The following is a 24,554-nucleotide window of genomic DNA, read 5'->3' as shown; positions in this document are numbered from 1 at the left end:
GGACCGGTTCGGCGCGCTCGCGCCTTCCGCTCTCGAGGAGCCGTCTTTGTGCATGACTGCACTCTCTGAGAGCTGGGGAGAGACTCCTAAGCCACGGACGCGACGCCGATATCTGTGTTAGTAACGCGCCTTATATCTTTAACGCATTCAAACGCGCGAGTGCGCGCGTAAGAGACTCGGACCCCGTCATCTTGGTCGGGGACTTTAACGTGGACGTGCGAAAGGGCGGCGAGTGGTTGGTGGACTACATGCTCGACAATCACTCCATGACGAGCCTACCGTTGGATTCTCCGACCACCGCCAACGGCGGGTATATAGACCTGGCCTTTGCTAGGAACTGTAATGTAAGGGCTGTCCTGCAACAACCCTTAACGGTCCACTTTAGCAACCACAAGGTGGTCGTAATGACCGTCGCATACAACGACAACACAAACAAGTGCTGAAATAAATACTGTCGTTTCACTTTACTTTGCGTGTGTGTGTGTGTGTGCGTGATTACATTCCCTCTCGAACATCTCTCGAACATACACGTTAATTCACCAACATTTCCGCAGAGGGACAAACGAGGCGTGTTAAGCCGAACGTGATCACGAGGGGGTGTTAATGCAACTAACGGGCAAAATACCACCAAACTTCAACAAACTCCCCCTCATAGCATCACCCCGTGCTTCGCACTTCCTCATACTCCCCTTCGGGGAAATGCGGGGAAATTTTTTTGACGCCGTGCTCTGGTGTTTATTTTTTTTTCTTACTTTCATGACGTACAGTTCCCGTAATAGCTCGAAAGCGCGGCAACGTTTTAATCGTTGTGTGCTCCACAGTACATATAAATAATGCACTATCGACGCCGGTAGCGTCAGAAAGCGCACGGCTGTTAGCCAAGCTTGTATGGCTACGGTTCAGTGTATAATTCATGTCTGTAAATAAAACCTCCCGAGACTCCATGTGTCTTCGAAGCGCGCGGGGTTGTAGCCTGAGGCTTTCACTTTCATATCACTTTCGTATTTATGTCTGGGCTCAAATATCCCTAATGTTTTATTTTTGTTGAACAAAGCTGATAAATAGGAAGCATGGTACCAGCTTTAGTATCGAGGGAATATTTTGCCAGTATGAAGCCCTCGATTAAGGATTCTTTAACCTTTTGGCCGAGCGGCTGAATCGCGGGGCAGTTGGCCAGTTGCAGAGAGGGCACATTATGTACATAAAGCTACTTAACGGTGACACCAGTAGCTCCCACGTATACAGCGGGGCGTGATATTAAAGGGACCCCGAAAAGCTTTCTGAAGGTGGCAATCAAATGCATTCAGGTGGTAGAACACATAACGGGAGATTTTTGAGCCAAGTGTGAGCCCCATATGTTGTACGGATAATTTGTAAACAATTTTTTAAGATTGCCTTTTTCAGCCGATGAGCGCGACGCCGCAGCGAGCCGACCGCGGCTGACGCAACGGCGACCGCGGCTGACGGAACGGCGACCGCGGCTGACGCAACGGCGAAGGCGCCCCTGATTCGCCCAATCTCCGGCGAGGCCGTCCGCCGGGGGCGTCACTGTTATTGGCTTCCGGCTGGTCTCCCTCCTTCCTGCGCGATCCCGAGGCAAAGGCGGCAGAGGCGGATCCGCAGCGATTGACGCGTGCCTAGCACAGGAATGTAGCTAGCGCAGAACGGAAGTCGAGCGTCGCGAAGTCCCATGGCTATTCGCAGTGTTTCCAGCTGCTTTGAAGAAAGCAGAGAGGGAGGAGGAGTCGATCGGCAAGTGGGGAGAGGTGCATTTAATTGCTTCTGGCGCAGCTAATACTGAATGAAGATCAATAATTCCAACGGCATTGCATCGCTATATTGGTGCTACGCGACAATACAGGCCTTTTGTAACTTTTACAGAAGGCTTCTCTGGGTCCCTTTAAGTTGCAATAATAAATTATCTTTATGACAGACACAGACAGACAGACTGACAGGCCAACATTGTCGCGCTCAAGTGGCAAAAGGAAGGCTATCGTCTTTAAAACCAGCTGGAAAGAGACGCTGCCGCCACTGTTCCGCATTCTGCGAATATTGCGCAACCGTACCCCTCGCAAGCGCCGCCAGCCCGCAAAGTAACAGATAAACAGAAAGACGGAAACCGGATACCGCTCGAAAAGACAAAGAGGGAGGTCCCGCCGCGAGAAAGGGACAGGACAGGGGCGCTACGCGTCGTTAACAGCACGGTCAAAACCCCCACGGGTCTGACCTTAATCACTAGTTTTTGTGTGCGTGTGTGTGCGGTTAACCAGAGCGCCCGACACAAATTTGCTGCACCTGACGACGCGCCGACGGTGGGCCCGATTCGCCCCTCGGTCAAACAGCTCGCGACAGACGTGCCGCGACTTGGCGGCACAAACGCCGCCGAGTCTAGTCTCCTTTTTCCATCGAGACGGCCGCACCAAATCATGCCTGGGACGACCGGCGCGAAGAAGACATGCAGCGAGTAGACCCTGGAGACGGCGCCGCTGAGTCGCCTTCCCTTTCTTGTCGTGGCTCGGCTGACGCCATCACTTCACTTTCAAACTGCGGCCAGTGATAGTCCTGATTGGAAAGATTCGAACTGCACGCGGCTGCGGCGGAACCCCGGGGGTATAAAACCAGCCCTGAAGCAGCGGCTGTGCAGCGGCATTTCATTGGAGGCACTGAGTTGAGAAGTGCTATCGCCTTTGACCGAGCCATGTAACACTCTTACTACCTATGTATATAGGGTATATAAATGCAGCTTAAAATCACCGTCGGCTCGACAACTTCATCGCTCTGCTCTGCGCCGCGTCGATGGCGGACTGAGCAGGCCAACGTCAGAACAGTAGTGATTGAGCAGGAATGGCCTAGTCCCAACACTGTGCGTATGGTCCCTATACTGTGCGTGTGTGTGTTCGGGGGGGGGAGGAGGGGGGGCGTGGAGAGGGTATCGCTCGCAGTCGAAGGCCGCAGGGCACCCAGTTGCTGCCGGTGCCTGGCAGCCGTTCCAGCAGTGTCGAACTGCGCTGCCGTGCTTCGTGCACTCGAGAACAAAGTTTGCAGACGCGTTTTTCGGAGGCGTGATAGCTTGCACTGACGTCACTGTATTGCCGTGTTGGTTGGTTGGTTGCACCGTGGAAATCTGCAGCTCTTATCTCGAGCAGTGCGGATGAAGCTGACAGCGATGGATCAAAAAAAGCGGTGGCGTCGTTATGTGCAATCCACATGTTTAACGAGATGTTCCAAGACGTGAGCTTAACGACAATCCCGGCGTCTGGCGTTGGCGTTCATCACTTCAAAACGATTCCTTCACGAGGCCTCCCACAGTGCGAGCTTAAACTCGACAGTAGCTGCTAGCGAGGGGTGGGCGCCCGCCTGTAAACAGTAGTGAATGTAGGGGAATAACAACCACGGAAATTCACCATCATCGTCAGCGTCGTCAATACACGGTGGCATAAACGAGAAGCGGCGAATGGGGTTGCCACTCGAAAGTAAAGCCATTCGAAAGCAAAACACGCCTCCAGCGGCAGAATGCCAGAGCTCTTCGACAAAATATGTGAGGCTAAACAAGGCGTCGCACGCGTTCAATTGGATATTATGATGTCCGATTCACAACTCACAAACGTGCTTAGGTGTACTCGAATATTTTATTTGCATTGCTGGGGAAAATTCTACCACCGCACCTGTACGGTGGGGCTATATGCTCACTTGTAAATGGTACTACACGAGACCATATTACTAGCGAACCTGATAAAAATGTTTCAAAACGGGAATCTAATAAAACCTTATGTGCGCACGTACATCAGCCAAATTTTCGCTTGAATACTCACAGCGAAATGGTGCGGACAATTTCGGTGAGACAAACGTTACAAACCACGTGAGTCGGTTTGACGCGAGTTACGTAAATTAACTGCGACTGTTGAAATGAGCGGTTCAGCTCACAAAACGACTACACAGCGCGACATGCGTCTACGAAAACTTCTGAAAACCGAAAAAGAGGGATTTCAGTACGCCTAGTGCGTGCATTGTTAGCAGCCTCCACCGCCTCTCCCCTAAAACAACTGGAAGGGAGCACGCGCAATGAAGCCGTCACGCGTTCACAGGCCGCGTCAACAAAAATAACTGCGGCAGTCAACAAGTGCCGTAGGAGAAGACCAACTGCGGCCGCGTTTCCCGCCGGGCCCTCACCCCCTCGTTTTATATGCAGAGCATTTCAGTAACTCACGATGTCACCCGCGTTGACGTCCGTCGTAGTCCGCATCGTCGTTGTCCGCACCCCTCCACCTACACTATATAAAAAAATACTATCCGGCGCCTGGTTTCGATCCCTCGACCCTGCGGGCGGAACGCAATGTACATGGTGCTCTACCCACTGCGCCACAAAGCCGACACAGAAGGGGAGGCTACGAACGCGCCTTATATCCTTGACTCATTCAAACTACGTCAAGAAGCTGCTGATACAACGCATTCACTACCACCAACTCCCCAAACATTAAACGTTAACGCAATACACGCACCCCCTATGCGACGCATTTACTCGAGTCCCTCTCGCGGGGAGATGGGCCCAATTGTTTTGGCAAATACTCTCCCCCACCCTGCCACCCATCCGGCTCCATATCCTCATGCCGTAATCGCAGGAAAGCAGAAAACAGTTAGTCTTAGGGAAGCGCGAAAGGTTGCAACGTGCTATTTCCCTCTTCATCGTGACCCCTTTGCAAGCGACCGCCGCGAAACGCTTGCAGCGCCAAACAGGGACCGGGAAAGGGGGGACGTGCAGTTTTCGTTGTCTAATTTTGCCATCCTTGACAGTTAAGCTGCACAGCGGCACTGCTAATGTTTGGGACTCGTACACGCGCGTCCAAACTCGAGTTTGTGATAAAACTTGTTTTCAGTACTGTACTCACGAGTGCACATACTCAAGAGTGCAAGCGCTCGCAAAACCAGTATTCATGAGTATTGTACTCATGAGTACTGTGTACTCACGAGTACTGTGTACTCATGAATACCGTGCACTCATGAGTACTCATAGTCATTAGGACTCAAACTCATGATTACTCATACTCATAAATGCTGTACTCATGAGTACTCATACTCATGAGTAGTGTACTCATGAGTACTGTACTCACGAGTAGTGGACTTACCTCTGTGCTCACTCGTTATCATACTCAGTTTTTTTTTTGGGTGTGTACTCACTCATCATCGTACTCACTCATGAGTTTGAGTACAAATGAGTACAAATGATTGTACTCACGAGTGAGTACGCCGACCTATGCTGAAGCCTAGTTCAGGAAATCAACCTCAGTGTAAAAATTTTGCCTTTTATTGGAAAACAAGGTTTTGCTCTTCCAGAGAGGAGTTTCGTCCTTGTTTTATCATTTGTATACAGTCGGCAACTAAATTGCACAAGTAAATTGACTGAGTCGAAGAATGCAAGTCCCTAATGGGAGAGCAGTAATAGCCCAATTTTATTAATTTCCAGGAAAGTTACAAAACTCGTTCTGTGAACCCTCTTTAATTAAACCGTTTCTTGAAGTCAACTGAATTTTTACGTGAAACGATCGCTTCTGCAAAGTCCGACGCGCAGAAAAAGGAGCGGGAGATGCGAGCATGCAACTTCCTGTTATTAAGATTCAAACTACGCTAAGCTGTATACAGCTGTTAACCGATAATCCAATCTCGAAGTGCAATAAATAAGATGTCACTTGGCACGTCGTTAGTCACAGCTTGAGTCTCGTCTAACGTGAGGCCTCAAATCTGGACTGTGGCATTACATCCCACTTTTTCATTGAATGGCATGATTTTGTTGCCCATTGAAAAACTGCTCATCCAAACAAAGATATAAACACCCAAAGGTGGCGTCACTCTCACAGGCAGTTGTTCAAACGAAAACGCTCTTAAAAAAGAATAGTGGTGGGGTATGCAGCTGGTAATGAAATAAAATCGTCGATCCCTGATTTTGAGCGCAAGCACTTGGACTGCCGACCAAAAGAATTCTATGCCAGTACTTTATATCCTGTGCGCTTAATCTAAAGCCTACAAAGTTTAGATATCATTTGAATAGCCCAGATCAGAAATATGCTACACACCCAAAGCTGTATGGGTGCAACGTATTTCTTCGTTCCTTCATGAGCGATGCTTTATTTCTTGCTATATTTCTTGATATAAGCCAACGAGAGACACCACGCACATCCCTTGCTTCATGGTACTGTCACCGTAAAACATGACTACAAAGATGTCAAAATGCAGTTAGCATCACAACAGTTCTACAGCAAGGTGCAATCGCTAACTCACATCGCTATAATAAATATTGCCGCAATACATCCTGCGGCGCTATATCGCACGACCACTAATGCAGAAATATTATGATAGGCCAATCAATCCTACCCGTGGTGTGTTAATTAGGAGCGGGCCACTGCAGTAAACCCCTCTTTATTGTAGTTTTAATGTCTGGCACTCCAAATGCCTTCCCTATATTTCCTGAATCTCTGAGCAAAATAGGCAGCAAACCCTGCGCAGCCAACCACCATTCACATGGCGAATCTTATCAGAACCACGAGAAGCTAGATTGCCACAAAATTGTTCCGCATTTGTTTTCAAGCCTCTGACATTTCGAAGTACATATAATGTTTCTGCTTTGTTACAAGTGGGTGAAGGTACCTAGGTACCATAAGACAAGTCATTAAATTGTAGAACTGTAAATACATTACCAAGTTTTAAACAAATATTTTGTATTCATGTCCGAGAAAAGAAACAGTTTATCGCTCCAGAACGCCTCAAAATACTGACACAAAAGGTTTTAAAAAATTTATTTGCTGTTTTTTTAACTTTTAGGTACACACTCCGAGGTACCACAGTGTGTAGGAGCAGTACTTTCTAGTCTGAGGATATTAGCATTGCACAATCCGAGGACTCAGAAACTGAAGACAATATGCCGGCCTGACGAACCCCACAACACGCTGGAGAAATGCCTAAAGAGGTTAAGGATCTGTAATTGGTCAAACATAACCCGGAGGCCTCCACTACGGCGCGCGTCATCGCCTGTTTAGCGTCGATGCGTTAAATCTTATTATCAATCACTCGCATGCTGAAAGACGTGGAGTCCGATGTGGACTAGGATTTGCCAGGCATTCCGCCTATATCTCTGCCCCCTCACGGATAGCAACCATGGAAACAATTATGAATAATTAGCGAGTCCTATTTATGCCACCGGAATGATGTGGGGAAGTACGCTTCGTATTGCACTCACTATAGATACCAATTAGAAATTCCAAAGAAGTGTTTTATTCAACCGACACCACAACTGAAAACCCGTTTGGCGTCTTCCCATTTCGGTGCCATGTATCAGCCCTGATTCCGAATTTTCAACGCATTGTTTGCACATTAATAACCAATTAATGATTTCGCTTAAGAAATGATGGTGAAATATTTACTGCTCCTGTGTATTTACACTTTTGCCAACTTTTACGTAGAATAAACAAAAAAAATCTATTTCCCTTTGGGAATGCACTACTTGACTTCCCGAAAAAGTGTCTCTTAAGAAATAAGAAAGGTAGAAAATATTTGTGTTTTGATAATAGGTTTTATTTTTAAAAAGAGGGATTCGCAGGCCGAATACTTCGTCAGCATCCGGGTACCTTTGTCATGCACAACACTTCAGTGTGGACCTTTCTGCACGTTCCTCTCACAGCCCCTGTTGCTTTTTCGATATGCTGGAATTCAAAAAGACAGTGAGAACAATGCGATCAAAATTTTTAGCTATTAGTTTTCGTTACCAACTTTCTCACTGTATATCTGCCAGAACCCTTTTACAGTGCTGGTTTTGCGATGCCGATTTTTTATGTCGTATTTTTCTTTCTCGTTAGCCATCTTCCTGGAGCGAGCCAATGAATTTAAGATACGTTTGGTTCCTGCTGACCTCTCTTTCTTAACATGTAGACATAATTACGTGTTATTTTTACGATAATAACTAGGACAGAATGTCCCCATATTGGCCGTTATATAAAGATAGGCCTGCTGAATAAAACATAATACCATTAAACTAAACGGCCTGCTGAATAGAAACCTCGTAGCATGAAAATAATTTAACGTATTGTTACGGTGCAAAAGGATTATTTACAGCCGTAAATAGGAATAAGAGCGCTGAAAGAGGCGGCCACCGATCCTGCGGTCAGTACGAGGGCGGTTTGTCGTCCACTTCCTCTTCTGCTCCACCCCTGACACATACCCAGCTTGGGGATTGGTCGCGACTAGTTTAACGCTGTACAGTTTCGGGCGTGACATTTCCCCCTTCGCAGACGAAGCCCGCCGGGCGAGGCACGAAGAAGTCATAGGCGAGGGTAGAATGTCTTCAACCGGGCGACGTGGGCGAGTTCAGTTTTGCAGCTTCTCCGTCCAGGGGTCGTTACGCGAGAGATAACGTAGGTGACATCGCTCAACCGATCGACGACAACGTATGGTCCCGTGTAATGAGACAAGAACTTGCTGTACAGTCCCCGTTTGCGTACAGGCATCCACAACAATACCATGTCACCTTTATCGTACGAAACCGCATGGTGCCGACTGGCGTAAAGGCGTTTTGAGCGGCGCTGGGAGGCCAGGGTTCGTAAACGAGCGAGGCGATGAGCTTCTTCAGCGAGACACAGTGTGCGCGAAACGGATGTGTCGTGACCTAAAGAAAAGGACAATATTGTATCCAGGGTATTAGGAGGTGTACGGGCGTAGAGCAAATAGAACGGGCTGTAGCCGGTCGTCTCATGTTGGGCCGTGTTATATGCATATGCGATGAACGGCAAAATCTCATTCCAATTTTTTGGCCAGAGTCCACATACATCGCAATCATGTTGATGAGAGTCCTGTTGGTACGCTCGGTCAAGCCGTTTGTCTGGGGATGGTAGGGTGTCGAGTGACAAAAGTGAGTCGAACAAAGGCGCAGCAAGTCTTCCACAACATCAGCAACGAACTGACGTCAACGGTCGCTGATAATCACGCGGGGAGCACCATGCCTAAGGATGACGAACCGGAGCAGGAATATCGATATGATGTCTGCCTTCGCAGCTGCTTCCGCCGCAGTTTCTGCGTAACGCGTCAGGTGGTCAACGCAGACAATGATGTAGCGATTACCGGTCGAAGAGCGTAGAAACGGACCGATTAAATCAATGCCGACTTGGTCAAAGGGGAAACAAGAAGGTGTTATAGGCTGGAGTAGGTCAGATGGAATGCTCGTAGGGCGCTTGAGTGCTGACATCGGAGGCAACTCGACACATATTGTTGAACTTCACGGCGCATTTTCGGCCAGAAGAATCTTTCTTGGGTACGGTGTAAAGTTCTTATGTAACCCATGTGACCGGCAGTAACATCGTCATGCATGGTGCGTAGAACTGAAGCGCGCAATGGGTTTGGCACGACAAGGCATGTAGTTAATCTTGTAGAGTAGCCCGTCATGCAATTAGTAGCGCCGGGGTGCCGTAGGATCAGCAGCAGCAGCGAAGATGTGCTGGATGCTTGGGTCTTTCTGCTGTTCTGAACGGAAGGTAGCAAAATCGGGGAATTCTGTGTCTACAGCTGCGAGACAGTCATCGAAATGGTCTTCCTCCCGATCAGTGCACGCATTTGGCAGCCGGGAAAAGCAATCAGCCTCTGCGTGCCGACGTCCACTCTTGTAGGCAATAACCAAGTCGTACTCTTGGAGCTTTAATGCCCACCGTGCTAGTCGGCCGTTAGGGTCACGGAGGCCAGTCAACCAGCACAGCGCGTGGTGGTCGGCGATGACTGTAAAGGGCCGGCTGTACACGTACGAACGAAATTTGCTGATCGCGAAGATGACAGCCAGGCTTTCTTGCTCGGTGACTGTGTAATTGCGCTCAGCTTTGCTGAGGCAACGACTGGCGTAAGCGATCACAAGCTCAGCACTGCTATGACGCTGTATGAGCACTGCACCAAGTCCAACACCACTATCGTCCGCATGTATTTCGGTGGGAGCGCCAGGGTCAAATTGGTGAAGGATAGGGCCCGACGTGAGGAGATATTTAAGGTGGGAGAACGAAGCTTAACACTCGGCGGTCCAGATAAAGGCAGTATCTTTGTGCAAGAGGCTAGTGAGGGGAGACGCCAAGTCTGCAAAGCGGGGCACAAAACAGCGGAAGTATGAACAAAGCCCCAAGAAGCTGCGGAGCTCTCGCACTGATTCTGGTGGCTTAAATCTCTCAACAGCGGCGATCTTTTGAGGGTCCGTTCTCACGCCATCCTTATCAACAAGGTGTCCCAAAAGTAGTGTTTGACGCTCACCAAAACGACATTTCTTTGAGTTCAACACTAATCCGGCACCTTTTAGGCAGTCGAGGACTGTCTCGAGTCGTGGGTTGTGCTCGTGAAAAGTTCGTCCGAAGACGACTATGTCGTCGAGGTAGCACAGACATATGTCACATTTCAGACCACGCAGAATTGTGTCCATGAACCGTTCGAATGTCGCTGGCGCGTTGCAGAGGCCGAATGGCATCACATTAAACTCAAAAAGACCGTCCGGAGTGACGAAGGCTGTGTTTTCTCTGTGTTTTGGGTCCATGGGGATCTGCCAATAGCCGGATTTTAAATTTATTGACGAGAAATAAGATGCAGAGTGCAGGCAATCAATGACATCATCAATTCTGGGCAGCGGATAGACGTCTTTTTTCGTGATGGCGTTCAAACGTCGGTAGTCCACGCAAAACGTCCAGGTACAATCTTTTTTTTTGTACGAGGATCACAGGCGCTGCCCATGGGCTGGCCGACTCGCGTATGACACCTTTTTGTAACATCTCCTTAACTTGCTCAGAGATTATCTTCCGCTCAGATGGGGCCGAACTGTAACGTTTCTGCCGAACGGGGTGCGCCGATCCGGTATCTATAGTGTGTCGAGTTCTGGCGGCTGGAAGTGTCGACTGAGAAACATCCGCTGAGAAGTCGAAGACAGAGGCATGTCGAGAAAGGATGTCGACCAATGCGTTTCGTTCATCCGAGGAGAGCGACTTATTGACCATGCCGAGAAGCTTCGATTTCGGGAAAATATCAACAGGAGCACCCTCATCAGCACACAAAGCGGCGACTGAAGTGTGGTCATTTGTCTCGTACTCGGCCAGCTTCATATCCTGCTGTAATACCACGCTCTGCGAAGAACAGTTTAGAGCGCACAAAGAGCTATGTCCTCGTTCAACAGATACAACACAATGGGGCACCAAAAGGTCTTTCTTCGCACAGTTCGGGGAGAGTGGTTCCACTACAGCGTCAAATACACCGGTCTCACTTATAGCATTCACTGGTACGACCGCCAGAGACCACGCAGGTATAACGGTGTCCTCAGAAACACGCAAAGTACCAATATTTTCATGGGTATGTGGCTCATCATCGAGTGCAGGGAACCGTAAGCTGCCAACAGAAAGTTCTCCCGTCGTGCAATCGACAGTGCACCGCAATCGCGCAAGACGTCGATGCCCAGTATTACGTCATGGGTTGACTTGGCAAGAATTGCGAATTCCGCTTTGAACGTCCGTTCTCCAACAGCAACATTGACTGTACACACACCAAGAGGGTGCAGCGGCTCCCCACCGAATCCACGAAACGAGGTTCCCTTGTCCCATTTATTGCTTTTGTATTCGACAGCGACGCTGTATATGACTGCCATCCCAGTTCTTATTCCGGTGAAGCCGGCTTACTCGGAAACGCGTCTGCGCTCCTCCTCGCCACCGCCGACGCCCATTTTGCCACTCTTATTACGCTCGCCACAAAAGATGCCTCTTTCCCAAAGTCCCGCAACCGGTTGGCAATGGCGCTGGAGCCGCTATCACCAGTGGCTATCAGCAGTCTCAAGCAGGAATGAACGCGAAAACAAGAAAAAGTGCTGCCGCAGAACGTCATTGAAATCCGAACAATACATCCGAACAATACATTGAAATCCGAACAACGCATCGCGTCGATTTCAGTACATGCCGAGCATCCTGGCGGCGGGCCGCGTATGCGCAGTAGGATCAAGTTACGGAAGTTCCAGACCAACCTTGGTGTGGAAAGGCTATCTCTCTGCATGTGTACACTATGGTTAATCTTCCTCCAACGTTTCGTGCCCGCTCTCGCAAGCGTTATCCAACTTTGTTGTTGTGCTGAGTAAAATCGGCGCCCGCACCTATATTCGCTTATTTTTCAAGCTATCGCTTTACTCCTTTCGTCCAGCGGTTTCGACGCGGATACTCAAGTTCACCTTTTGACCGATGCTTTGCGTTAATTGATTTGATTGATTGTAGGGTTTAACGCGCCGACGCAACGCAGGCGATGAGGCGCGCCGTAATGGAGGGCAATGGATTAATTTTGACCACCTGGGGATTTTTAACGTGCGCCGAAATCTCGTACACACGGGCGTTTTTGCTTTTCGCCTCCATCTGAAAAGCGGCCACCGCGGCCGCGAATTGAACCCGCAACCTCGTGCTCAGCAGCGCAACGCCTTAGCCACTGAGCCACCGCGGCGGGTGATGCTTTGCGGTAGAAGCTTGCGTTATTAACGTTTCTGTTTAGGGCAATGGTTTGGTGCACATACTAAGCACAACGGGCGCACGTACGACGGGTCTTTTCTTGTAACACTATAGATTTATTTTCATGTAATCTCGCATTTGAAAGCAAGGCAGTCTGGTTTATAGCCTCAAGCCACAACGCGACGTAGGCAGACACACTCCCAAACAGCTACCACTTTTGGCCTGGTTCACAAATGTCATAATTGGCGTAATTCAGCCCATGCTAAGTAATATGAAAAACACAAGCAATATTGTGTTCAAACAATGAGGCTTCATTTTTTGTTTCAGAAGCAGTGCCGGAAGTTCTAATTCGACTAAATTAAAAAAAAACTCGAGCAACGGATTTGGAATAGCGGCACAACACGGTACGCAGTCAATCTTTATTGCATTACGGCTCAATAGGAGTTGGTCTCGTGACCCGCCCCCGCAAGCAAACAAAGAACTTGTTATGGCTTGTTTCAGCAACGCCACACGTCAGACAAACTGCGGCACATAGCCTGAAACGGTACCCGGTGGCTAACATTCACAAAAAAATATAAAATTGTCCAATTTAAAATGAAACGCCACTTTTAATACCGACTCCTAAATTTCGCAGTTGAAACTTTCTGTTCTACTTCAAGAAATCTGAAGTGTCTGTCAATAGCTACAGTGAAAGGGTACAGCTCAATAAACACATGCACGCACACATGCACGCATGAGCTGAAGTTTGTTGTACTGGGTCTGCCCAAGCAACGGATACTTTGCTTTTAAAGGCAATGGGATGAGTTTAGTGTATTCTGCCTGTAATTTCTCTGTGCTCTAAATTTTGAAGTATCTTTTTTTATGATCTTTGTAAGAAAATTATTTCTTACCCAGCACGGATGGCCAACTGGGTAGTATCCATATTCTAGCTTCTTAGTTTTGCGATTTTCACACCTAAAGGTGCATCCTGTTGGGAGGTGCTTCTCGTCCTGGAAGGCAACAACGCGAGCAAAAATATGCGCACCGTTTTTGCACATCAAAATACAGCAGAACGATGGGTTAAAAATTTATTTTGCTACACTCCCGAAGTTCCAGTTCACTGAAAAGAAATAACCTGTTTAAGGTTTCTTGCCGCAAGTTGTACCTTGTATGCTGGTTGTATTAAAATGGCAATGTAGCAAAGGGCGCTGGGGCTTGTAACGGCAGTGGGAAGCAGCGGGATGTCTTTATAAGTAGTTACTTATCTAAAAAATACGGCGTCCACAATCTGGAGACACAGCTAGTATTTGTAGAAACGCAGGGTGGCTTTCCGACCTACGTTAACGCCCATATGCAGAGATGAGGGAGATCATAAATAAAAATATATAATAATAAATAAAATAAATAAAATTAAGAAATCTGTATATTTATTTCGGGCGGATAAGAGAAGGGAAAAAACTAAGCTTCCATCAGTCGTTCTTAAAAACGTGCCTTGGTAAATTGCACGGACAAGTTTCAAGCCGGGAACATTGCATAACCAACACAGAATGATGATTTCACTACGAAGCTGTTTATGTTTAGCCGCTGCTACCATAATTAAACTCGGCAGCAGAGAGAGGTAGTCCCCACGGCGTACACTTCGGATGAAAAGACCGGAGAAAGCCATCGAATGAGTGAACTAACAAGAAGAGCAATTCACCAATACCGTCCACTCTCCCATTACACAGTGGCAGGAACGAGCCCGGGGGAAGCATGTGGCAAACAGCTAGAGCCATTGTAGAGCGTTAGGGCCATTCGCAAAGCTAAAAGTCTCAAGTGGAAAAATTCCGTAGTCTATCGGCCACGCCACGCGTCGATGGATGTTAAGAACGTATTTTCCAGTTGCTCCACTACTCGAGCCCGCAATATGCAGGTTTATCCACTTCCCTGGTAAGCCAGAGTTTGCTCTCATAGTGAAGGCAGCTGCACTGGAAAAACGAACTACAGAGCAACCTTCGAGTGAATGTTTTAGAGCTGTGCTGTTTGCCAAGTGGCCGCTATGCAACTACGCTGCCTGTTTACTTCAAAGCCACAGGGAGCATGCTCTAAATAAAAAGTCCCGAATATGTTTTGGGTGTGCGTGGGGTATGTACAGCGCCGCTGGAATATATGGGTCGTTGATAGGAATTTGAGAGTAATTACCAAGGCGACCAACCAGCTTTTGTAGTTGGAGCGATGGGGAGGACTACCCGGCAAGGTTTAGCGGCAAGGAGAATTGCTCATTGACAGTATCTGTGTAAATGACTAGACCACAACCATGCTATCCGAATAAAGATATTCTTATAGAATGTTATTTAGACAAAATTTGGCCTATCATCCGGATATGAATAAGTAGTATGTTAAACCATGGTGACCTTATGGCGACACCTTCTTGGCTCCTTTTTTCTAATCGTGTGGTGGGAAGTACTTGCATAGATTCAACTCAATTCTATTGTTATTTTCCTTCGGGAGAACAGGGCTGGAGCTAAACGTTGTGGATCTAGCTTGACAGAGGCTCCAACCTATGCCAAGCTTCGCCAAGCTTTGCCAAGCTCTGCCAAGCTCTGCCAATTTTTTGTAGTTGTATAGAAATTCTGTAGATTCAGAGCAGGTAGAAGTGGCGCTTGTTTTATGAAGCTTCAAACATGCGGATACATCAAATATCTAGTTACAAATTTGCCGTGCATCCGAAGTGCTACCGTTTGCTAAACATCCAACCATCATCATCAAGCTACCGTTTGCTGCCCAAAAATAAAGCACTGAGAGTGTGCCCCACACCATATATCTATTCATTGATGGAACAAGGCAACTTATGCTTGAATGAGCTGCCAGTTACTTTTGCATGTTCCCAGAAGGTCATAACGCTTTCGTCGCGTAAGAGGTTTGATCATAGGCAAAAAATAAACTGTCCTGGAACTAAAGTTTGTTGACATACTTTGAGGGCGAAAGCCAGGTGATGCATATCAATACCTTTTTACTCTACTCCTGCGTTGTATTTGTGTTTCTTTCTACTCCTCCATTTCTTCCACTTTATAGCGAGTTACTTCGACCAGCTTCATTGCTTGCGCACTGTACTAGCGTTTCTTTGTTCACTTGTGCGTAGTCCTTTCATCGGGCAGGTTACTTCACAAACAGACTGGCCCACCCACCACCCAGAATCAGAGTTCTGCTCTGGTCGCGTGAATCTGTTGTGCTCGTGGGTCATCTCCTTCAGCTGTCACGTGGCAGACGCTATTCTCTAACGTGTGAGTTTTCAATAAATATTTCTGTGAAGCTGGCAAATTTGCCTACTACCCCACAGAGAAAGGAATAAAAACGATAACTTTTTTTTTGTTCCGCCTCTGGCAGCGTGTGGAGATTCCGGAGGTGTAGCGTACCAGGCTCAGACAATCGATACCCGGATTAAATTTCCGTGCGATGTCGAATGATGTTCTTCTCTTTACAGCTACGGCCATTTTCTTGAACGGACAACGACTATTTTTCGCACACTAGAGCAATAAAGGGGCCCTGAAATACCCTCTGTCAATATATGGATGTTCAGTCATTCTCAAAATTTTCAACACCAAGCCAACAATGCATAAGCCAAAAAATAAAGTACACGCTTACATCTCGAGTGAGGATGGAATGTTTTATGCAAGGAAGATGGAGAAAACACGTTTATTTTTTACTGTACTGAAATAATTTGGCCACAGATAAACATTAGGCTTTTACTGTGAATTCTTTGAAGCCCAAAATGTTGAGCGTGGCTTAGAAAATTTTGACAAGGACTATACGTATATACAAATAAAGCAGCGTGTACTGTAATATTCAGAATCTTCCAGAATTTTCTTAAAGCAATAGCTATTAGCTGAGAAATCGTAAACTGAAAAGCAGGGATCGTCCCGGGGCGCGATTCGTAATGTTTTAACTATTGTACTCGCAGTGTGAGTCGCGCCTGTGTTTCCCCCCATGGTGAGTTCGACCTCAGGGGTGACGTCTCCAACCATTTCCGGTTTTGTACTCCACTGACTGCGTCTGCTACTGCGTCGTGAGAGCAATGCCGTTTTGAACAAGCTCTATTGCCTTTCTGCTGTCAGAAACTGAAAAACCACGATGGTAGCGAGTGTTAGCAGTACAAAGCCATATCATTGCGATGACAGACTGTGATTTGACTGCTTTCGCTAGCAAAAACAGCCCAGTCGAGCTAAGCCGCAGACTTTTTCTTTAATTAAGGCACCGCGCATTAGCCTATCGTTTGAAAACTGAACGAAAAACCTTGGGTTAGATCCCTATGAACCCATACAACGCCGAAAGGTAACAAGAAATGATGACAACTCTGAATCGCAAGTGGCACCGGCACAATGCGCTGACAAAGGGAATTATTGCGCATCAAAAAAGTAAATATGTGCGCGAATGACTCAACAATCGGAACAACTTTCGTCAGAATGAACACGCATGCGTTCGTAACCGAAGTCGATTGCTTGGCTGGACAAGCATACGCGTAGTGCGCAATGCGCACTGCGTAGTGCGTAGTGCGCTGGACGAGTAGTGCGCAATGAAGTGATTCTTACTTCTCGAAATCACGCAAGAAATGAATTTGCCCCTATTATACGCAAAATATAGAATTTAAAAGGGTATATGCTTCTGACAACACTGTTAGTTTGTCGAGGTTTCGGTCGGATGCCGACATTTGTAAGACAAAAGGTAGTGTTTCTCCGCACTTACTTATGAGGTAATTGCCCAATGGCGCCGCAACTATCGAGAAGGGCGGTCGGGAAAGCGAAAATAGACACATTTGGCGATGTGAGGGTAACATGAGGGTAATACGCATGTGCAGAAGGGAGAGAAGAACACACATCTCAAATCGCTGTCCTCAAGTTCTTTCCATCATTGGATGGCCTGTCAAAACAGTGACAGAGGCACCGCCAGCGTCAGAAAGGGGCCACCATGCTCAATGAAGGAAAGCGCAAAGCAGTACGAGAGGGTTTTTCACACAGGCGCTGTGGGGGCGCAGAAATTCCAGTGCTCAACGACATTAGCCCCGGATACATGGACTAGACGGGAAAGGGTCGAGTCGACTGGCGGCTTCAGCTACCTCGACCTCTCCCGCGTTTATATGAAACCCGTCCAAAGAATCGAGGTGAGCGGAGCGGCGGGGTGTACGGAAAAGGAGCTACCGTATTTTCACGATGCAAACGCGCACCCTCTTCTGCTAAAAGGTAGCCTTAATATTTGTGTGCGCGTGACAATCTGGTTCAAAACCGAAATAGGTTTTAAAGCGGCCAGCAGGAGTACCATGCAAAACGGACACGTAGTCCCCGCAAAATACAACTCAATCCAACAAAAACAATCCGTGAACACCACGTTAGTGCATTTTGGAGCACTAATTGCTCAATGCAATGCTGCATAACTTGGGCAGCTGTTGTGCAATTTTTTGTGCTGCTGCAGTTAGCCCGCAACACCTAGAATTAAGAAGATCAAGGCACTTGACATGCAAACATCTCCAACGTTCCCCGTTATAACTTTATTTGTTGGTGCTACCGTGAGCGGCCGCCATGATGTTCGTTTCTGGTAAATATACCGCCTGCGCAGGAGCTCAGAAAAAGTGAATAAATAACAAAGAAAAAAAACTTGCAGAGACATCTACGTTTCGATCCTATGATGTAAGGCGCCATAGCGATAACTTGACTCCCACGAAGAGTTTCTAGACGCCGTTGCTGCATTCCCAATCTATGCTTCACGAGCGCTAAAAGACAATAAAGTGAGAATGACTAGCGACAAGAATTTTTATCGCCATGGCCCGGAAAAAACAAGGGTTGTATGCACTTCTGTGGCTTAAAATGTGAGCTTGAAAGTTTGCGGGTGCGATGTTTTGGTCAGTTTGAGCGAGCATGCGTCAGTGTCCGTGCGTCAAAATGTTCATTCTGTCATGTCTAGGCCGGACTGAACAATGTTTTCTTTTTGCGTGGAGAGAGAGAGAGAACGATAGAGAAAGGGACAATTTTGTTTTATGATGAAATAGTTGTGGTTTAGTAAAACGGGGTAAACAGATGGCAGAGACCAAAAGGGTAGAACTTGAAGTCCATGGCACCAGGTGCAGCAGTTCTCCCCTTGATCAGGTCGTGCTGACCTTGAGGTAACCGGCCGGGCAAATCTGCCTCCTATGTCTCAAAGAAGTGAAAAACGTTATGTTTGAGTTGTTCTTCACTGACCAAATCCTTGAACATCGCTGGGTTGCGTGCAAGAGGGTGGATGTTCCTCCGATTTTAGCAGAGTTTTAAGTTAATCTATGATGTTTCTACAGGTCACCTTAACGCATATAGATTTGCAGATACTTGTGTCGGATTTTCGTCCACAGAATTTGTCACTCTCCTGCATTGAGACCTCCTTGCAGCAAGGGGCGGAGGAGCAATACCTTTATTATCAGAGGAGGTTACGAATGCCCTGTTGGCGAGGGTAAAGGACATCAAGGAAGGGAAGGAATAATCGAAAAAGAAACATTGTTCATGGTTCAATCCCTTGAAAAGGTGGATAGCATTTTAAAGCAAGGTAAAGATATAGGATCTAGGCATAGGATGAGGATTTGTTCTTTTTTGAGGAGGGCAGTGTAGTACTCGTGGTCACAAGGATCACGGAAACGAAGTTCGTGCACATCTAGGTGATTACGTTATTCTCTTCCAGACGATTGTGTCCAGCTGTCCTGGTGGGGTTGTTAACTTTTTCATCGTTTATGGGAATATGTTACCGAAACGCTTAGGTACTCTGCCTGCAGAAAACAGTACAATGTCATTTTGGACTCCGTAATGTTGTTATGCTTGTATTTGATAGTTGAGCTATTCGGATTGCCATGCGGATGGCTCCAACTTCCGGTATGTTACAATTGCAGCCTCGGGATTTCGTACTTTTTCGGAGTCGTTCTAAACTGTAGCCTCGTTATTTTGGAACATCCCCCGAATAAACATGACTCTGCCATATCGCCTCTTCTTGTTTAGGATTCAATCTGTAGTTTTTCTAGAGGAGAGATTTTATTATTGCGTGCAGTAATTTCTTTCCAAATAGAGAGAGCGGTGCCTGTCTTCTATATGATGTTCCTCCGATTTTCTTTTTCTATGCCCTCTCTTGGTGCTAGGAGAGTGCTTTCTTGGATTTCTTAAAATACACTAGGACGACAGAAGTTGACGACATATTCAGCTTCATCATCACCGACATCCTATGTAGGACGGCTGCAGGACGAAGGGCTCTACGATTGACTTTCACTCGCTCCTGTCCTGCGCTTTGCGAGTACACTCTTTGCTACGAATACTGTTATTTTACCCCAACAATCAGTAATTGGTGTCCCCCTTCTTCTAGACCCGTCTATGGCTGTCCATTCTGTTACCCTGGTGGTCCACCCGTCATTAGTTCATCTCACGGTCAAAGTTGCGAGGTTAAGGACTGTCTTATATGCTGTCCTGATTGTGGCGCTTTTGTCACATTCTTTGACGCGGGTACATTTGTGGTGCAGTACGCTCTGCAATATTTGGGTCGCGATCAGTTGTAGCGCCAATGTTTTTGTTTCCTTGTCTTTTTCATGGTTGGGCGTTTTGTTTGTGGGCAATGGCTTAAAGAATATTTTGTCGATTGTGGGTTTGGCACACTCGCTTGGCTCTGGTTCTACGCTGAGCATTCCTATGTCACTGTTCTCATGGGGGACATCCGAACCTATTTTTAGGGCGATTTTTAACTTGGCCGCGTCACGCCATCTGCCATTTTCCATACAGAGCTTGCCGTGGAGGGAAAAAAACGTGGCAATATTCTAAAGTATTTTGAAAACCTATTGTTTGTTTAATTTGTTTTTTTCTGCAATAATATATGCCTATAGCTACTTGATTTCCGAGTTACTGGAATAATTCCTTTCTCCCCTGTTTTAGTTAGGTCACCCAATGTTGATGCCGGCATGTTGCAGGTGTGGCGTTGCGCTGCTAGAATTTACGTACGCGAATTTGATACCCAACCGCGGCGACCGGGCAGTTTTCCTGATGGATGAAGCTAACAAAAACGGCAGTGTATCAAGATTTCGATACACAACCGTTCGATCGGTAAAGATCCTTGGGTAGTATAATTATTCCGGAGGCTACAACTACGGTGTGCCTCGTAGCCCACCTGTAGCTTCGTTGCATGGATTAGCGGAAATATGCATTTTTTTTATTTTCAGGTGGAAACACGCTTTTGTGAGACGGTGTAAGCTGCTGGCATGGGTGGAGACAGTGCCTGCCGAGCATGCTTACACTGACTGGACATAAACAAACTTCACAGCGTAGGCGCGGCGACTTCTGAAAACGCGAGTCTTTTCTTTCATATCCGCTGTTGCATCATGGTTCTTCTTTCCTAACTTTAGTCGCCGTTCTGCCACACTACGATTCAGCAAAAGCTTCGAGTCTCGCTGCCTGTCGTAGCTTCCGGGTGGAAGCAGTGACGTATTTCCGTGGACTCTTGATGAGCTCGGCTGATAGCCGACGGCTAATAGCTGATGGCTAAGAGCCACAGCGGACTAGAAAAATGAGCCTAATAACGCTATCACGCTAAAACCGCCTAAAGAAAAAAGAACTAAGACTCTGCCGGGATGAGACGCCATCTCGTCAACTGAGTGCTAGTGACGATCCCGATCACCATATCGGCTCAAAAATGCAACTTGTGCGACGACCTGTGGTTTGATAACTTGACTGCGGAGACGAACGTTTGACAGTCGGTGGTGAAGAACCACCTTAATACCCAAAGTGCATTATCTTTACTAGACAACAACGTTCAGAGAATGGAAATGCAGATTCATTTTAGTTCAGCTTTCGAAATACCCGCGAAGAGTGTGAACTTGCTCGGGATCCTACAAACATTCCAAGGCTGCGGACAGCGAGTGTTTTGTAACAATTCAAAGAAAAGCTTCCGCATGAACACTTAGAAAATCCGTCGAGCAAACATTTGCCTAAAAATCATTAAGCACATACAGAATCCAGCTGTAATTGGTATTAGTCTGAAATAAAACTGCGTAGATAATTCCGAGTTGATACTAAACATTTGGGCATCACTCAAAAGAAACCCACTCGTGAGACCCTAGAAGCCTAAAATACGCCTGAGCTATAAAGTTGCCAATGGTGGAGGATAATTTGGTGATTACGACCACCTCGGCACCATTACTATGCTCCGCAATCTCGAGAGACAGGCGGCTTCGTTCTTCACATAAGAAAAACGAAAGCAGTGACAGAGGGCGTAGCTGCCTTCTTGGTGCCGACATTGAAGTGCAGCTGCAAGCCACGCAGGTACGCTGCCTCGATCCGATTAAATCAAGGATGGGTGATTCTTCTTCACCTGCGACAGGCAACCAGGACTCCGACACGAGCGTTTCAGGCAGTCAGGCGAAGCTTAAAAACAAGAAAAGGTCACCACTGCCAAGAAGTTCAGGGAAGTCAGAAGCGACAGGAAATTCAGCGAAGGAACAGGTGCGTGTCACGTCCGCTGCGGCTGACTCACTTCCACAGCTTGGAAAGCACGTTATGACATGGCTCTATCAAGGAGAGGTTCAGTTCTATACTTTCAGAGCAGCCATCGCCATGATTGCCTCGAAGACGTTAGACGTTATATGGAGAAGATAGCAGACGTCACAACGTGGGATCTGTTTGAGGCAGTTTTTGCGAACCGCTACAATCTGGATGATGAATTTGAGGCTAATCAGAAGATGTGCTGTGTGAGCCAACGTTCGGGAGAATCGTGCGCGGACTTCGCTCTCCGTAAATTGGAGCTCATCTAGCAGTGCAGCTACACCTAGGAAGCCGAAAATGCCAGGCGATACTGGCCACTCTTTCACAGAAAGCCAAGAAGCATTTCTTTGCCAAGTCTTTTAAGTCTTTGGACTTGCTGTTCTATTCGCAACTGCGCTTCGATGAAGTTTCAGCCGCTACAGGTAATGCGCGAGCGCTCACCATGACTCTCTAGTCGCCCGGCGCACTGAAAACTGCACCCTCGAAAAAGCAATGCTTACCAGTTGATCCTACCAAAAAACAACCACCCGCGAGAACCGGAAGCAGAGCCTACACATTCATCTCCTCGAACTTCCAGAATGACTTCCAAGATGTCACCACCGGCGTCACATTCGTCCATCGCTCCGCATTCATCTCCCCAGCAGGCACAAATGCGTCGCCTTTGCCTCGACGGCAAGACATCTGGACATTTCGTCAGGCGCTGCAGGCAACTTTTGACAGGCAAGAGCTTTTTACCAGTGCCACCCAAGGAAACGACGATGCGATGCTTCCGATGCCCTTGAAAGGTCATTAATCAAGCATGTTGCACGCCATACAAAAGCGGCGGAAAAACCATGAATGTTTTCATTGAGGGAAGAGCGGTCACTGCACGTTTATGCTGCGTTCCAATTCGCGGACAGCTTGGTAGATAGTCTACGAAGCAGTCTAACTAGACGTCCTAAGAAATAAAATTGAAATGGCGCCGCAGTCGCAAACGCAACACCAGCGCAGACGACAGCGTCTTAGCAGACATGCTGAGATGCGCAAGCCTCAAGTTTCGTAAGTAATATTACCGTTGTTATTACAAACGTTACATGATTTAAAAATTAAACAAAGTCCTCTTCATCACAAGTAAATTATATTACATGTTTAAATAAAGGAACAAGTGCTTTTGTTTTAACATTAATACGCAAAAAGGTGGCACTGGCGTCACTTATTAGTTTAGACAGGAAGGTAGCCTGCATTGTTGCTGACTTTGATGCTGTCTCCTCGAAGCAGTCTTCGTTAACTGCTTCCTTCGAATTAGAACTGGGCTTAAGATGGCGTACTCTCCGCGAAGACGGCAACGAAGCTGTCGAAACGGTAAATTGGAACGCACCCTTTGACTCAGAAGCAATGAGAATCATAATGAACTTTCTCTCACCGCAGCAGCTCGTGATAGAAATGAAGCTATCTGCCCTACATTTAAAAGGAGCAAACGGCAACTACTTGTCAATTCAGCAGAAGGGACTGCGTCGATTGTTGCTGACGGCCATGCGTGCTGCTAAACCTTCATCCTTGTCCCTCATCTCAATAGCGAACGACTTCTTCTTGTAATAACTCTCTTGTGACATCGAAATCCAATATTTACAGTTTACACCTTTCACTTGCCGAAGCCTGAACGACTGTCGAAGGTTAGCCTTGTGAAGCAGGCCAGATTTCTCGCAGCATCACGGACGTTTGGAATTGTCAAGTTTTCTAGCTCACCCCAGTTGTAAAAAGCGGTCCAAACGGAAGTTAGCGGTACCCGCTTAGCCGTTGAGTAACACTTCGTTCTTCTCAAGCCAGCGGTAATACATTTACAGAACGAGAATTTTACGTTCTCTTGATTATCTGTTCCGCGGAGCCTGTTATCTTGACTCCTGACAAGACAGTGGGATTGGATAAAGTCGTCTTCGACACAACAGAGTTATATATCCGCTTTGCCGAAGCAGAGAACATATTCCGTCCCATTACTTTGCCATCTCCTGAGGATACGGAATAACCAGTTCAGTCCTGTTGCAGTGAAGCTCAACATGAAGCTGAAATTGTGGTAATGAACAAAGAGCACACAGTAGGTGCGCAAAGAGCACGCCTACTGTCTCAGGTTCAAGGCGACATTGTTAAAGTAATGACCATGGACGTAATTGATACCTCAAAAATTGCATCACACTGAAGTCGATGGGCATCACCCTTGGTATTGGTCTCAAAGAAAGATGGCTCGACATTTATTTGTATCGAATACAAATTTCTCAATGCATTCACGCAAGACACAGTCTATCGTATGCAAGGAATCGAAGACCCATTGCACGCTCTCACCATTTGCAAATTCGTCGGGGTCATGAACATCTTTTATTGAACCCTACCAACAGTGATAAAACTGCATTTGTGACTGAATGGGGACTAAAAAAATTTATACGCATGCCTTTTGGTTTGAAGAAAGCATTCTTTATGTGTCGGCGTGCAGTATATTCACTGATTAATTTTCTCAAGTCCGACAACGCTCTAATTTACATGGCCAACTGTGCCATCAATAGCAAAACCTTTAAAGGACCTCTAAGCCACGTTCAAAAGACTTCGAGAAAATTCTCAA

At 47.0% G+C, this 24,554-nt stretch overlaps 1 protein-coding gene across 1 annotated transcript in view; it reads right to left on the bottom strand.

Annotated features, from left to right (window-relative positions):
• Positions 1-7,553: 7,553 nt before the first annotated feature.
• The window catches only part of LOC144173457 (uncharacterized), a 58,500-nt gene continuing 41,499 nt past the window's right edge, over positions 7,554-24,554 (bottom strand). Inside the window, exons 6-7 of the mRNA XM_077701877.1 lie at positions 13,367-13,465; positions 7,554-7,691 (exon numbers count right to left, since the gene is read on the bottom strand). Coding sequence (XP_077558003.1) covers positions 7,602-7,691; positions 13,367-13,465 — 189 coding nt within the window. The 3' untranslated portion in view covers positions 7,554-7,601. The remainder of the gene's footprint in view (positions 7,692-13,366; positions 13,466-24,554) is intronic.

Source organism: Haemaphysalis longicornis, unplaced genomic scaffold (assembly GCF_048455015.1).
Source record: "Haemaphysalis longicornis isolate Haplotype H1 unplaced genomic scaffold, Haemaphysalis longicornis Haplotype H1 scaffold_3, whole genome shotgun sequence".
Lineage (NCBI taxonomy): Eukaryota > Metazoa > Arthropoda > Arachnida > Ixodida > Ixodidae > Haemaphysalis > Haemaphysalis longicornis.
The sequence above is the reverse complement of the archived record's forward strand: the minus strand, read 5'-3'. Positions and strand labels throughout refer to the sequence as shown.